The sequence below is a fragment of the Engystomops pustulosus genome, chromosome 1 (assembly GCF_040894005.1).
Source record: "Engystomops pustulosus chromosome 1, aEngPut4.maternal, whole genome shotgun sequence".
NCBI classification, from domain to species: Eukaryota; Metazoa; Chordata; class Amphibia; order Anura; family Leptodactylidae; genus Engystomops; species Engystomops pustulosus.
Genome location: NC_092411.1, coordinates 26,992,887 through 27,010,078, shown reverse-complemented (window position 1 = coordinate 27,010,078; position 17,192 = coordinate 26,992,887). Strand labels below are relative to the sequence as shown.

The 17,192-nt window shown below is 42.9% G+C and overlaps 1 protein-coding gene across 2 annotated transcripts in view; it reads left to right on the top strand.

Annotated features, from left to right (window-relative positions):
• Window positions 1–17,192, top strand: part of PARP8 (poly(ADP-ribose) polymerase family member 8) — a 190,821-nt gene that overhangs the window by 103,307 nt on the left and 70,322 nt on the right. For both annotated transcript variants that reach the window (XM_072136327.1, XM_072136336.1), the window contains exon 5: window positions 13,936–14,006. In XM_072136327.1, coding sequence (XP_071992428.1) covers window positions 13,936–14,006 — 71 coding nt within the window. The remainder of the gene's footprint in view (window positions 1–13,935; window positions 14,007–17,192) is intronic.

The window sequence follows — 17,192 nt, the reverse complement described above, 5'->3', positions numbered from 1 at the left end:
TAAAATCTTGGAACCTTAACTTGAGGCTATTGGTTCAGAAACAAATTCTGAAGTGTCGATTACTCAGTAATGTCCTACATTTACAGCAGATGTGAGGATAAATCTGGCTGAACTGGGAACATCGGTGGATTTGGGCTACCGTGGTCACAGGGCTAGCCCCAAGCAAGTTTTTAAATGCTTAACCCCTGATCCCCCACTATATTGTATCTGTTAAAGTTATCAGGCAAATTGTAAAAAAGTGCACACTCCCTGATCACAAAATGCCGAACAATGGACAAAATGCCGAACAATGGACAACACCTCCCCGAGTGTTGTCATCCACATTCAGCCTTAGTGGCACTCTGTGACACTATGGGGCACATTTACTTACCCGGGCCCTGTGCGATCCCCGAGGTGCGTTGTCCGACGAGGATGAAGTCTGCCGCAATTCATGAAGAGGAGAAGTCCCCACCCCTCCTCCACCTCCTGCCTCCTAATGAATCAGAGCGACAATTAGTGTTTTAGAAGTTACCATTGTAAGACATGGGCGGATTCTAGAGATGTTTTTAAGGTGCATCCGGCAAGACCATGCAACAGATTAAATGTACCGATGAATTGCACCACTCCAGCACAACAAGCCTAGACCTGAGGAAGCACTCGTTGGAGTGTGAAACGCGTTGTCCAAAATATCTCTGAATAAAAGGAAACCTTTTACCCCTGATGACCAGTGCCTTTCTGACGTCCCATTTTTACACATAGGGTGGCACAGCCAGTGACCTACCCTCCAGCCCAGATTGAATGTACGCTGCAAAGGAGAGGGCAGAGTCTAGCACAACCCCAGGACAGCGCCCTGCTGCCTCAGTGCTATAGTGATCCCACAGACCGAGATGGAGAGGTCAGGGTTGGGTCGGTTACTAGACGGTGGAAAGACAAGAAGTTCCGATTTGAAAAGATTAAGTTTCAAGAAGAGAGAGGACATAACGGGGCAGATTTACTTACCTGGTCCCGTTGCGATCCCGAGGTGCGTTGTCCAACGTGGATTCGAGTCCGGCACATGTGAGTGCTTGATCTTGCGACACATTTCCTTTTTTAAATTCTGCGGTTTGTCCAAATCCGTCGGGTTGTTCCCACGGCCCGCCCCCTGCATTTCTGTTGCGTGCAAGCCAATCACGTGCTCCAAAATCTTGGGGCAATTCGGCGCAAATATTTGGGAAACCTGACGAAAGTGCGACGTTCAAACCCTTAGTAAATGAGCTCCATTGTGAGAGACAGCAGAGAGACAGTCACTAGTGTTCTGCAGTAAGTCAGGGGTGATGTTACGTGCAGAAGTATACAGCTGGGTGTCATCAGCATAGGGATGATACTGGAAACCAAATCTGCTGATGGTTTGTCTGATGGAGACCTAGGACTGGTCCATGAGGAACCCTGATAGTGAGAGGAAGAGGAGAAGAGAAAGATCCAGAAAGGATGACACTGAAGGGGCAGTTAGAGAGATAGAATTGCACTATAGCCTGAGAACTTTCACTCTGCCACCAGCCGCCCCCCTCCTCACACCCCTCCACGCCCCCTTATACAAGTCCTGATAAATGTCCCACTTAGTTTCCATATTTCACAAAGTTGTAACTTGTTTTACTTCCATTGAATGTCCAGAAATAGGAAAGGAGGGATTAAAAATAAAATGTAAAAAAATATTGGCATGAAAAAAATAAATATTTATTATATGTTATTAAATGTATTATATTATTAAACCTCCTGCGGATCTTGCTGGAAGTTCTATATAGTGTCCACAAAACCTGATATATTCTGTATTGTCTTACATGTAGTCTCTCACTTAAAGGGAACCTGTCATCAGAAATTGACCTAAAAAACCATTACCAGTATGTTGTGAAGCAGATTAACACCTACCAGATAATGGGGCACATTTACTTACCCGGTCCTGTCGTGATCCCCAATCTGGACGGTCCGACGAAAATAAAGTCCGGCACGATTCACCAACATTGTGCGCCCGATATCCTGCATGTGTCACTTCCCCGCTGAGGTCCGCCAGAGTTCACCTTCTTCTTCCCGGTGCATATGAGTGCATTGTCTTATTTTTACAATATTAAATCCTGCACGTTGTCCGAATCCGTCGATCGTCCGACTGCCCGCCCCCCGATTTGTGTCGCATGAAAGCCGGCGCCGATGCGCCAAAATATGATCGCGTGCGCCAAAAACCCCTGTTGAATGCGGCGCAACACAGAAATCGGTGGGAAACCCGACAAAAAATGCGATCCGGGGAACCTTAGTAAATGAGCCCCAATGTTTCTTTCATGGTTCAGTGTGGTGGCATCATCCAGAAAATCAACTTTGAAGTGAAATATAAATTGGTTGTATAAAGTCAAGGAGGCGGAGATTTTAACACTGAAGTCAGGTTCTCTCCAATTCAGAACACCCACTTCACTGTAATTGATGGTCCTGCACCCATAGACTTCACTATCCATATCTGCTGAAGTCTGGTGGATGATGTCAATCACATGGGAGGAGACGTTCAGGGGTGGGGAGAACTTGACAGTGCTAAACTCTCCGCCTCCTTGACTTTATGCAACCAATCTTAATTCATAGACTATTTTCTGGATGATGCCACCACACTGGACCATGAAAAAGACTTGATCTGAAAGCAGTTAGCGTTTATTAGGTCAATTTCTGATGACAGGTTCCCTTTAAGACCTCATACTATGAGCCAGAATGTGGAAGATATCAGTATCTCCCTGAGAATTCAGTGCTTCTCCATGCGATCAGATGTTTGCTGGGGAGTGAGTGCTTGCGCTAAGCGTCCCCTAGTGTGCCGGGAGTTGTAATTGCACAACAGCTGGATGGTCTCGGCTTGGAGACTTCTGTGCTGTACCATAATTGCTTATCCTTTCATGGTGCTCCCCAGCTATTACTCTGTGAATTTGGATTCTGCTTCCCAGATGTGAGAAAGGTAACAATAGATGAGTGTTCTTTAAAAATAATAAAATTACTGAATCCTCGTAAAATAGGGTCATGATTTTTATGGTTTTTCGCTCTTTGGATTTTCAATGAATGTATTCACAAGTACAATTAAATATTTCCAAAAGCCCACCTTTTTGAGAATACCTTAAAGGACATCTACTACCCGGATGAAGGACTGTAAGCCAAGCACACTGACATACTGGTGTGTGCCCCCTATGGCAGGATCTGCTCTTCTTTAAGCTTCCCATACCCAAGTTTTTAATAAAAAAGGCTTTAGAAAAATTCAAATGAGCCCCGGGGGCTCCATTAACACCTCTGGAGCCCCTTGGGTGCATTTGCATAATTTAAGCCTTTTTTTTTTATAAACAGAGAATAACAAGCTAAAAGAGCAGCATATCCTGCCAGAGGGGGCACACACCAGTATGTCAGTGTGCTTGGTTTACAATCCTTCATCCTGCTGACAGATGTCATTGAAAGGAAACTTATCACCGCCTTTTAAACCACCAAACTAACATCCCCCACTTATATGTTAACACTTATTTACTGGTAAAAAAACAGCTCCAAAGTTATATGATCCGAGAGGAGTCACTTTTGTTTAATATAAGTTACTTTTAAAGGCTGAAGGATGCTGTTAAGCCATTAAAAACATAGGCAGCAATTGGATCTTTATGTGCAGTTTACCATCCCAACTATTCCTTTAACTGTCTGTATCTCCGGTTCTGTAGCTCACAAAACCACAAGCCTGATGTGATTTGAAATAAAAATATTTATAACTCTAACATGATGCCAAATGGTTGTAGGTGCTATAAAACCCAAGATTGGGGTATCTGAAGTGGCACTACACTTCCAGTCTCTAAAAGTAACTCAGCTCAGACAAAAAGTGACGCTTCTCAGCTCATTTGCATGTGACTCTAAAGCCAATTAATTTTTATAGGTAAACAGGTGAGTTTTTTCTTGGAAGAATACATTTTAGAAAGGACATTTCATACTCTACCTGAGAGGACTGGTAGTTTAATGGCATAAAATCTGATAACATTGGGGTACATTTACTTACCCGGTCCTGTCGCGATCACGCAGTGCGTTGTCCGACGAGGATTCGGGTCTGGCACGATTCACTAACCTCATGTGCCCGAGTTCCTGCATCCTTTGATTCTGCGGCGGAGTTCACCTTCTTCTTCCTGGTGCATGTGAGTGCTTGATCTTGCGACACAAATCCTTTTTTAAATTCCATGGTTTGTCCGAATCCGTCGGTTGTCTGGCGGCATGCCCCCCGATTTTCTGTCGCGTGCAAGCCGGCGCCGATGTGCCACAATCCGATCGTGTGCGCCAAAAACCCGGGGCAGTTCACGGCAAAAGAGAAATATTCGGGAAACCCGGCGAAAGTGCAGCGTTCGGACCCTTAGTAAATGAGTCCCATTGTTCCGTTTAGCCATTCATCCCGCGTGACGTACTATGGAGGGGTGGAGGTGGCAATTAGTTGTTATGGCAGCTGGGAGATCAGTAACCAAACTAAAGTACAATAAGGGTTAAAGTATCATAGGGGGCCTAAAAGTAGTAACCCCCCCTTTTTTAGAGCACTGATAAAATAAAAATAAACAAAAAACATTTTGCTACGAAAGGTTGTACAGCCCCCATGATGGCAGCAATGAAAACATCATCACATCCCAACAAAAATGACACCTTACGCAGATCCGAAACGCACTGGGTGGCATTTATTATTAACGCTTTTTTTTCCTTGCTGCGCCTCTTGTGCCGTATTTATGAAGTGGTGCGCCTCGATTTTGGTGGATTTCCGACACTCTCGGCTCTGCTTGTGAATCCGACATTTTTCCAGCGCTTCTATTTTCCAACTGGTTTTGTGGCACCGTTTGTGGCGCACAATTAGAGCAACTAAAAACTGGTCTAGGGGGTTCTATTTCATGAATGAATGTGGAGACAGTTCTTAACCTTTTGGTTCTTGCGCCAAATCATGAATCGCTGGCGCCACAAACTGAAAATGATAGCACTTTTCCTGCGCCACACTGTGCCCAAATTTATAAATGTGCCCACAGTTTTTTGATAAAGGGCTTTCCGGGTTTTATTCATTCATAACCAAGAAAAGCAAATACTAACAACCAGTGCAATAAGTCAAAATTGACTTTATGGGGGAATTTCATCATAAGTCTCTTAGAGCAGAGCTATCAGAGCTGAGCTTTCATTTCCCCACAGCTGTTTATAAAATAAAAGCTGAGCTCTGATTGGTTATAATGGGCAACTGGAACAGTTTTAACTCAGAAACCTGATGATAAATCTCCCCCTATGTTCTTATACTTTTTGTGCACAATTTGGTAGAACAGAATATCACCCGCCAGTACTTTCCATAGTAAAGCAGGTCACAAAGCTCTCCCAGATGCGCCATTTATAGGGAACACATTTTAAAGTGCGCACTCTGTACCCGTATGACCTTAATGTATGTTATTCATCATTCATGAGGGCTGATCACAGCTCAAATTTTTATAGTTCTTTACATGGGCCACTAATTTTGATGCCACGTAAAATATACAGAAAGTAGATTTAAATACACAGGCTCCCATCCGCTCGATCATAAACCATCCATCATTCTTTATGGTTATACATTCAGCAATAAAATGTGCACATGCAGCCAAAGTTGTTTGATTTGTGAACGGAATTATACTGTCACACTAAGGGTACACAGCCGCTCCGATTATAATCAGGAACAAGGGGACAGCACATACTCAGGATAATAATAACCAAAAATAAACATTTGTATCAATCTTTATAGAAGTAGATTTATTGGGAATTTGGACGTTGGGTGATGAAATGAGATGCTGGAAGTCATTAGCATAAAATACTGGAATGGATGTTGGATGGAAGTCAGACAGGATTCTCAGACACAATCCAGTAGGAAACTGTGCATAGAAAACCATGGCAAAACAAGGTCCTGAGACCAAAGAGAATCAATCAAAAAGTTTTAGAGATTTTGGAATGACGTTGAACAATTTTGATTCTGGAATGAGACTTTGAAAGAATGGAACCAAGTATTCCGAATGAAAACCAGTAATAGAGAAGATCAAGGTGCTCAGAACTAGTGGGAAATTATTGTTCACCTAAAGCAGATCCTGGATTAGAAGATAGGGCGGGAGCCAGAGGAATGAAACATTACATGGAATCAGCTGGGATAACATATAAATCAGAAGGAACACACCCTGCAGTAGGACCAGGTTTTTAAATTGGTTCCTGAATGACCAGGAAAGGAGTCCAAAACCAAGTACAGGCAGTCCCTGGGTTACGTACAAGATAGGGTCCTTGGGTTTGTATTTAAGTTGAATTTGTATGTAAGTATACTGTATATTTTATAATTGTAGATCCAGAAAAAATTTTATTTTTGTCCCCGTGGCAATTGGATTTTTAAAATTTTTTTGCTGTAATGGGACCAAGGACTATCCATAAAGCTTCATTACAGACACCTTACAGCTGATCATTGCAGTCTGGGACTATAGTAACATCCAGAGAGCTTCACCAGAGGTCACAGTGGGCAGGGAGGTCCGTTTGTAACTAGGGGTAGTCTGTAAGTCTGGTATCCTTAAGTTTTGATCATTTTTAGGGGGGGGGGTGGTAGCTGAAACCATCTTTTTGCACCTTGACAATGATCACCATTGAAGGTTGTTTCATTCATTTCCAATAATATGTTCTTGTACCGGATAATTGGATCAGTTCAGGAAGCCCGCCTATTGTAGGAATGATTAAAGAGTGAAATAGTGTAGAGGTATAACGGGTATTATATGATCAGATCCTCAAAAAGAGAATAAATGGACAAAACCACACAGTGACGGCCAAGCTTCAGTGACTCTGGACAGGGTATAATTCGTCAGGAACTTTCTAGGAGTGAAAGAACATTTTGTGCTGGAGTTTTCTGTCTAATAACTGTGTGAAGTGGTTCTATTCAATGCTCAGACACTTCCCAGACCTCACTGTTATTCATATTAGAGATCTAATACAAGACCCATAAACTAGACTTCCTATTCCTTAACATTCTCATTGTAAATGTTACTTTTCATCGTAAAATTGTATTATCGAAGAACCAATGAACGAAAGGTCCTGAAGGGGTCAAAGTACAGACTTGTCGTCAAAGAATGTGATTGGCCCCAAATTCTGAAGGATCTTCTCTTATTTATAGGATTGTCCACTTTCAATATATAAACTTTTTTTTAGTTTAATGAAAATGTATAAAATTTTCCAATATACTTTCTCTATCATGCCCTCATGTTTTTCTATATCTCTGCTTGCTGTCATTCTATAGGAAGCTTCATTCTTTTCTTCCTGTGAATGAAAACCGGTCCCTGAAAATGTGATGTCACACAGGTGCACGGCTTGTTATATCTCTGGTCATGTGATGTCACAAAGGTGGATGGCTTGTTATATCCCTGGTTATGTGATGTCACACAGGTGCACGGCTCGTTATATCTCTGGTCATGTGATGTCACACAGGTGCACGGCTCGTTATATCTCTGGTCATGTGATGTCACACAGGTGGATGGCTTGTTATAACACAGCGCTGATTACTCTCTATGTTTCAAGAGAGTACCTGTGTGTAAATCACATGACCAGTAATAAAACAACCTGTGCACCTGCGTGAAATCACATGACCATCGATATAACAAGTCGTGCACCTGTGTGACATCACATGACCAGGGATATAATGAGCCATGCACCTGTGTAACATCACATGACCAGGGATATAACGAGCCGTGCACCTGTGTGACATCACATGACCAGGGATATATAACGAGCCGTACACCTGTGTGACATCACATGACCAGGGATATAACGATCCAAGCACCTGTGTGACATCACATGACCAGGGATATAACGATCCAAGCATCTGTGTGACATCACATGACCAGGGATATAATGAGCCGTGCATCTTTGTGACATCACATGGCCAGGGATATAACGATCCAAGCACCTGCGTGAAATCACATGACCATCGATATAACAAGTCGTGCACCTGTGTGACATCACATGACCAGGGATATAATGAGCCATGCACCTGTGTGACATCACATGACCAGCAACATAACGAGCCGTGCACCTGTGTGACATCACATGACCAGGGATATAATGAGCCATGCACCTGTGTGACATCACATGACCAGGGATATAACGAGCCGTGCATCTTTGTGACATCACATAACCAGGGATATAATGAGCCGTACACCTGTGTGACCTCACATGACCAGGGATATATAACGAGCCGTACACCTGTGTGACATCACATGACCAGGGATATAACGATCCAAGCACCTGTGTGACATCACATGACCAGGGATATAACGATCCAAGCATCTGTGTGACATCACATGACCAGGGATATAATGAGCCGTGCATCTTTGTGACATCACAGGACCAGGGATATAACGATCCAAGCACCTGCGTGAAATCACATGACCATCGATATAACAAGTCGTGCACCTGTGTGACATCACATGACCAGGGATATAATGAGCCATGCACCTGTGTGACATCACATGGCCAGCAACATAACGAGCCGTGCACCTGTGTGACATCACATGACCAGGGATATAATGAGCCATGCACCTGTGTGACATCACATGACCAGGGATATAACGAGCCGTGCATCTTTGTGACATCACATAACCAGGGATATAATGAGCCGTACATCTTTGTGACATCACAGGACCAGGGATATAAAGAGCCGTGCACCTGTGTGACTTCACAGGATCAGGAACCAGACTTAATCCACAGGCAAGCAGAGATCTAGAAACCCATGAGGAATTGATACAGAAAGTATATTAGAAAATTTTAGAACTTTTCATTACACAAACAATATCAATTATTTGTTGAAAGTGGACATCCCCTTTAATAAATAGAGTGCAAAGATTTCCTACCCCCATGACTTATACTGCTTTACTCATGTTTGGTGGTTTGATGGCAGCTGTGTGACATTTTATGTCAGTGGGTTGTATAAAAAAGCACTTTAGTTCCATATGTGTCATGTGCAGCTTCTGTCCTAGAAATGCCTACATGAAGCTGAACATTCACATTCTGGGATAACGGGGGAGAGCAAGTTTTAATGAGCTGAATAACTACATTCTGGCTACATTGTACTGTGCAAAAGCATCCTGAATTCCAAAATCCAACCTAACAGGAATGCATTGCTAGTTTTTATTTTTACTGGATAAAAAAATGTCAGTAGTGATGTAATTATGGGTCAGTGTTATCTATATAGAGGTCATTGTACAGGGAGGGGGAGGGGATAAGCTGTGACATCATCTATTGTCAGTAGTGATGTAGTGATGGGTCAGTATTATCTATATAGAGGTCATTGTACAGGGAGGGGGAGGAGATAAGCTGTGACATCATCTATTGTCAGTAGTGATGTAATGATGGGTCAGTGTTATCTATATAGAGGACATTGTACAGGGAGGGGGAGGGGATAAGCTATGACATCATCTATTGTCAGTAGTGATGTAATGATGGGTCAGTGTTATCTATATAGAGGTCATTGTACAGGGAGGAGGAGGAGATAAGCTGTGACATCATCTATTGTCAGAAGTGATGTAATGATGGGTCACTGTTATCTATATAGAGGTCATTGTACAGGGAGGAGGAGGAGATAAGCTGTGACATCTATTGTCAGTAGTGATGTAATGATGGGTCAGTGTTCTCTATATAGAGGACATTGTACAGGGAGGGGGAGTAGATAAGCTGTGACATCATCTATTGTCAGTAGTGATGTAGTGATGGGTCAGTATTATCTATATAGAGGTCATTGTACAGGGAGGGGGAGGAGATAAGCTGTGACTTCATCTATTGTCAGTAATGATGTAATGATGGGTCAGTGTTATCTATATAGAGGTCATTGTACAGGGAGGGGGAGGAGATAAGCTGTGACATCATCTATTGTCAGTAGTGATGTAATGATGGGTCAGTGTTATCTATATAGAGGTCATTGTACAGGGAGGGGGAGGAGATAAGCTGTGACATCATCTATTGTCAGTAGTGATGTAATGATGGGTCAGTGTTATCTATATAGAGGTCATTGTACAGGGAGGGGGAGGAGATAAGCTGTGACATCATCTATTGTCAGTAGTCATGTAATGATGGGTCAGTGTTATCTATATAGAGGTCATTGTACAGGGAGGGGGAGGAGATAAGCTGTGACATCATCTATTGTCAGTAGTCATGTAATGATGGATCAGTGTTATCTATATAGAAGTCATTGTACAGGGAGGGGGAAGAAATAAGCTGTGACATCATCTATTGTCAGTAGTGATGTAATGATGAGTCAGTGTCATTGTACATATTTCTACCATATAGTTTCAGACAGACCCTACAGATAAAGGAAATAGTAATGTCCCTGTAAACTGTATGTATCTGGCTTGTATGGATAGAACAGTCTAATTCTCTGGTTGAAGTCCAACAAAGCATGCACATTTCCTGCTTGTCTACATATGTTCTGGTTCCCAAGAACCCAGTGGTTTTATCCACATTATTAAAACCTATCCCTTTTCCTGTGTATGAATGTCTGTTATGTGAAATCCCTTTAAAACCTATGAACTTTAAACTGAGTTTGACGTCTTTAATGTATAAGACCTACTATTGTATGATAATGACAGTCATGGCCCCTGTCCCTTCTCCTGGGTGCTCTGAAGAGCACTTTATTTCCTATACCCTGATCCGTAGATGAGGGTCTCGCTATCAGTCTGTCCTTAAAGCTGCATTAAGTTGGAATCGTCTAGAATCAATCACAATGAAGAAACACTTGTCAGGGTATATATTTTTTTTCTTGCTCCACTGGGCTGAAGTAATCCTGCAATTTATTACTCTCTGTTCGCTGTCACCGGGAAGCACAAGAGGCTTTCATATTCCTTTCTAATGTCAGCAACACACCTTGAAATGGATTTCATCTCGGGCTATTAATACAGGATTTGGTTTCATCTTTTCATAAGATGGCGAGCGCAAAAACCCATGGAAAACCCGCACAACTGTGACATCAATCTACTAGTACTAGGACATCAGTGCAAGACCCTAGTACCCCAAAACTCAATGTTTACATTGTTGTCCACTTGCTGTAAGACCCCTAAATGTGTTGTTCCTAATTTGCAACTTTATACCATGAGGTATGAAAACAACATTGCTCTGTGACCATATCTGACATATTCTCTGGTTTTGACCCGTACATTTGGCATGGGGTCCCAAACCCACTTCTTCTACAAGGACCTTCTGCTCTAAGTGTCTGCTCTTAAACACATATGTAGGTGTGTGTAAGGCTCCAGTGGTAGTGGATCCTCTGGACCACCATGGACGATGGTAGCTGACACCAGGGACCGGAGTCTAAGTGGCACCCGGTTTTCACCAGTGCCCGCCGCAATGCGGGTTGGACCTGCTGCGGCACAGTACCACCAGGTTGTTCCACAAGTGCGAATTTGTCGGGACAGGCAGCACAGGATCGGAGTCGGGGACATACCGGAAAATCAGGACAGGCAGCACAGGAGCGAGGTCAGGAACGGAATCGAGATCACAACGGGAAATCAGGATAATCGCACAGGTCATCAGGAAAGCTTTCTCTAAGGCTACATTCACACGATGTATGCCCACCATACCGTAGTACGGTAGGCATACATCGGCGCTGCGGAGAGGAGCAGGGGATGAGTGCAGCTCACCCCCGCCTCTCACCATAGGAATATATGGCGCACGGCGCCGTATTACGTAGAAAGATAGGACATGTCCTATCTTTCTACAGGCTACGGAGCGGGACGCGCACGCACGGGCTCTGCGCATGCAGACACGGTTGAGCCCACGACCTGCGATATGGGTCACGGCAGTACCCGTGACAGTGTGTGATTATTTAAGGACCCCAAAAAGCTTTTGTTCTAGGATCCTAAAATCGAGAGCTTCAACTTACTTAGGACATCTGAGGCCTTTTCTCTACATGCCATTACATCCCAAATATTCCTTTATGACCCAAATTGTCAAAGTGCCAATGTAGTTGATCCGACAACCCAGTTTGTTGTTCTCTTAGGATCAGAAATCGGATCCGAATCAATTTCCTGGGACCCCAGTACATTTCTCCATATTTATTCGCCAGTTTGTTGAAGTAAATGTCACCACATGTATTACTCGTCTCTTACTGACTGCCTAAAGAAATGTCCCCTTCTGTGTGGAGGTGTAAAATGTGCCTATAAACCTAAAGCCCATTCCCCTTCCAAGGAGAATTCACTGACTTCTCTTCCCAAGCGCAGTGGAAATGCTGAATTGTTATACAAGTTTGGTGCCCGCAATGAATTGGGAGAATTTTGTACAAAAGTTTACAGTCCAGTCTTGTTCAGTTATCAACAATTTGTGACAGAATTTTGTCATTGTTTGTGGTAAAAAGAAATCGCATCACATTTATCGAGGGAATAACTCAGTTTTTATACACTTTTAGAGTGACAAAAAGGTGTGGCCTTGTAAAAGGGGCGTGGCTGAGCAGGAAATTGGGTTTGCCAACAGTTGTGCACTAGAACTTTTGCTGCAGTTTTCTGGCCTAAACTGGGACATTTATCACAATTGTCTGAGAGCAAAATCAGAGCTCGGCTTTAATTTTCCCACAACAGTTTATAAAATGAAAGCTGAGCACTGGTCGTCATGAGATAAATCTCCCCAATACAGTCGTAGGGTACATACCCACAGCGGTGTGCTCTCTCCCGGAACCAATCCCAGGTGAGCACAGGGCTGGGAGGAGAAGGGGTGCGCGCTCTTCACACCTCCTCCCGCCATAGACAGAAGAGCAGTCTTGTGCTCACCACACCGTCACCGGTAGCCATAGAAGTCTATGGGTGTCGTGATCGGGTCCATAGAGGCTGTGTGAATGAGCCCTTATACTGTGTGAGATTTATCATTGAGGGCAATTAAATCTGGTGTAGCATAAGACCATCTTGTCTAACTTTTCACCTTTCTACTTTTAAATAGTTTTGGTAAAGTTTCCCCATCGGCACATTAGATTTCTGGCCTGCAAGGCATGAAAAATTCTCAATTTCAATCTTCCGGCATTGGTTGGTCCTTTTTGTCTTGTACACCATTGATTTATATTGGAAATATGGGATGGACTTGTCCTTTAAAGGAAGGAAATCTACTATTAAAATCAAGTTTGATAAGCCAGGGACACTTACTCATAGATCGAGGTCCGGTGATTGTGGTAATCTTCTTATATTTGTTATCCATGGCCTCCTTCTTTTTAAAATCATCCTGTAAAATTATGCTAATGAGCCAGACAGGCTCTGGGTGCTGTTATCAGAGCCCTTCCATGCTGTAGCTTCACAGACTGAAGCTAAATTACAGAGGGGAGTCTCCTTCTGGCTCATTAGCATAGATGTAAAAGTTGATTTTAGAAGGCAGGAGGCCATGGATAACAAATATAAGAAGATTACCACAGTCACGGTGACTGGATCTATGAGTACGTGTCCCTGGTTTATCAAACTTGATTTTGATGGTAGATTTCCTTTAAGGCCTGGTTTGTATAGGGTAGTACAGGAGAACCTGATAATCCAGGTAGTAAGCCCCCCTTCCTTTCCATGATCAGACATGTGGATAGACTATCATTTTTTCTGTAGGACTTTTCAGGCACCATAATTATTTAGATACCTTTTATTAACCATGTCCCATCTTTGGAAGTCAATGCCCTAGAATATGAAATCTACTGAAGAAGCAGAAATGTGTTGGATAATTTTCTGAATTATGGAATGTGCTGCCAACATATGTCACTGTCAGAACTGCCACCAAAAACTTTTTGCCACTTGTGATTGCTCTGATACCAGGTTGTAGTCTGGCTCAGATCCCATATTTCAGCATCCCATCAATCTAGGCCCGTCTGTTGTCAGTACAGCACCATTGTTCTGCCGCTATCATGTAAAGTATCGGGTAATGTGGTAGAATACGGCCGCACCTGCTGTGTCATAATGTTCTTATTTTCTCTTGCAGAGCTGAGGAAATCCAATGACATTACCAGCTGCTTGTCCATAAAGTCTAAATTACAGAAAGAAAATGGCGAGGTAATGTATTGCCGTGCACTTAGATGCAAATGTAAGCAGCCTCGTAGAGTTGTTCTCAGGTTGGATTGGTTTTTTTATATCTTTAAATAAGGGAAATTTTCACAATCTGATATTACAAAATCAACAGAAGTATAAAAATTGTCAATTTCACAATGTGTCGGTATAAAAAGATTTCCGCTGTCTCTATGGTGGAAGGCTCTTATCTCATACCAAGGTATCCATGGGGCCCAATTGAGCCAACAGAGGCAAAGGACTGGCCCCCATATCATTGGGAAATGTGGAATAGGAAACTGAGGCACTGCATCTTAATTAAAGCCATTTTCTGATACGCAAATGAGTATAGGTGAGTCAACTACTGAAGAAAAGAGTCAGTTTGTATCCAAGCTGACTAAACCCCGCCTCCTTCTTTTGACTGAAAGCTCAGTGTCTCTTCAAATCTCCTGAGCCGACAGGAGGTCCTCTCCCTGTCCTTACCAAAAGGCTGTCACTGCATGGTGACAACCCAACTCACCCCCATCCAGAAAAACCTTATATACCAAAAAGTCATTTTTTTCCCCCTTTTTTACATATGAGTCTTTGAGCATTAATGATCAATTATCACACTTGTGAATTTAAAATTCGCAAGTCCGAGGCTGCTGATTTAACCTAGTATCATTTATAATGCTGGGTATTCACTCAGCCTATAAGTACATCAACGGGTCTCTGCAGTGACCCGTTACACAAGCAGCCTCAAACAGGTCAAATTAAAAGCCAAACAATAGCCCCCCCGACATGTTTCGCCGGATAACCAGCGTCATCAGGGGATCGGGGCTAATGGTTATCCGGCGAAACATGTCGGGGGGGCTATTGTTTGGCTTTTAATTTGACCTGTTTGAGGCTGCTTGTGTAACGGGTCACTGCAGAGACCCGTTGATGTACTTATAGGCTGAGTGAATACCCAGCATTATAAATGATACTAGGTTAATCAGCAGCCTCGGACTTGCGAATTTTAAATTCACAAGTGTGATAATTGATTAACCCCTTGACGCTCTGCGCCGTAGCTCTACGGCGCAGAGGTATAAGGGATGTATGAAGAGGGCTCACGAGCTGAGTCCTCTTCATACAGAGGTGGGGATTTTTGCATTTTGCACAAAACCCCCACCGCTAATAACCGCGGTCGGTGCTTGCACCGATCGCGGCTATTAACCCTCTAAATGCCGCCGGCAAAGTCGCCGGCGACGTCTAAAAGACGGCGGCGCGCGGGCGCCGCCATCTTTTTTTCGATCGCCACGCCCCCGAACGTCATCGGGGGGCGGCGATCGGTTACCATGGTAGCCTCGGGTCTTCTTTTGACACAAGGCTACATGGTTTATGCAGGTTCATTACAATGAGCCAGTGGCTCATTGTAATGTATGACCTGCAAAAATGCCATATATTGCAATACTGTAGTATTGCAGTATATGGTAGGAGCGATCTGACCATCTAGGGTTAATGTACCCTAGATGGTCTAAAAAATAGTGGAAAAAAAAAGAAAAAAAAAAGTTTAAAAAATAAAAAAAATTAATAAAATATTAAAAGTTCAAATCACCCCCCTTTCCCTAGAACGGATATAAAACATAACAAACAGTAAAAATCACAGACATATTAGGTATCGCCGCGTCCCAAAAAGCCCAATCTATCAAAATATAAAAACAGTTACGGGCGGCGGTGACCTCCGCGGCGGGAAATGGCGCCCAAATGTCCGAAATGCGACTTTTACACCTTTTTACATAACATAAAAAATGAAATAAAAAATGATCAAAATGTCGCACAGACCTCAAAATGGTAGCAATGAAAACGTCGCCTCATTTCGCAAAAAATGACCCCTCACACATCTCCGTGCGCCAAAGTATGAAAAAGTTATAAGCGTCAGAAGATGGCAAAAAAATTTTTTTCTTTTTTGTACACATTCGTTTAATTTTTGAAAATGTATTAAAACACAATAAAACCTACATAAATTTGGTCACCGCGATCGCACCGAACCAAAGAATAAAGTAGGCGTGTTATTTGGAGCGAAGAGTGAAAGTCGTAAAAACTGAGCCCTCAATTTTTCCACATTTGGAATTTTTTTTCAGCTTCGCAGTACACGGCATGTTAAAATAAATAACATCATGGGAAAGTAAAATTTGTTACGCACAAAATAAGCCCTCACACAGGTCTGTACACGTAAAAATGAAAAAGTTATGGATTTTTGAAGTTGGAGAGCGAGAAATCAGCCGAAAAACCCTGCGTCCTTAAGGGGTTAATAACCTACTACAATTTTTATAGACCAAATAAAAGTTACGTTTTAGGCCTGACCGTTAAGGCTCTATCCTGTCTTAGGACAGCTTTGTAAATAAATTAGTACTTTGCCTTGGCAGTCCTAAAAGGGCTCTCTCTGTGATTTGGAAATTTGAGCATTAATGGGAACACATTTACTTTAATATGTTTCAATATTTTGTCATTCTCTGTCTAGGAGTCCCATGCTGGTCCTTATCAACCCCCCCCCCCCCCCATTGGACTCTAAAGCATAGGAGATGTAGGCATTTAAATAATCCCAGCTGCTATGGGGCCCACAGTGTCAAGGGGCCTGCACATGACCTGCCACACTAAATAATGGAAGTGTGCCCAGTAATATACATATACTGTACATTATACAGTATAATACAGTGGAGGAAAAAGTATTTAGTCAGCCACCAATTGTGCTCCCATGTAAAAAGGGAGTGGCATCATAGGTAGAACTCATCTATAAGAGCCAAAATGAGAAAACAAATCCAGGAAACCACATTGTCTGATTGTCGCAAAAACCCTACATTCTAAGCTGCCTTATAAATCAACCTCTAAGGCAGTGGTGGCGAACCTATGGCACTGGTGCCAGAGGTGGCACTCAGAGCCCTTTCTGTGGGCACTCAGGCCATCACCAGAGATGACTCCAGGTATTTTCCTGCAGTCCCAGACAGCCCAGGACTTGCTGTGCACAGAGCTATTTTAAAGTGACAGCTCTACCTGGGACTATTTTCTGCTTTATTGGTCCCTCAGGTGCTGGTATCAATGAAAACTGTGACAGAGAAGGGAGTATAAATCACAAATTAAATTTCTGTGTTGGCACTTTGCGATAAATAAGTGGGTCTTTGTTGTAGTTTTGGCACTCGACCTCTAAAAGGTTCGCCATCACTGCTCTAAGGTAAA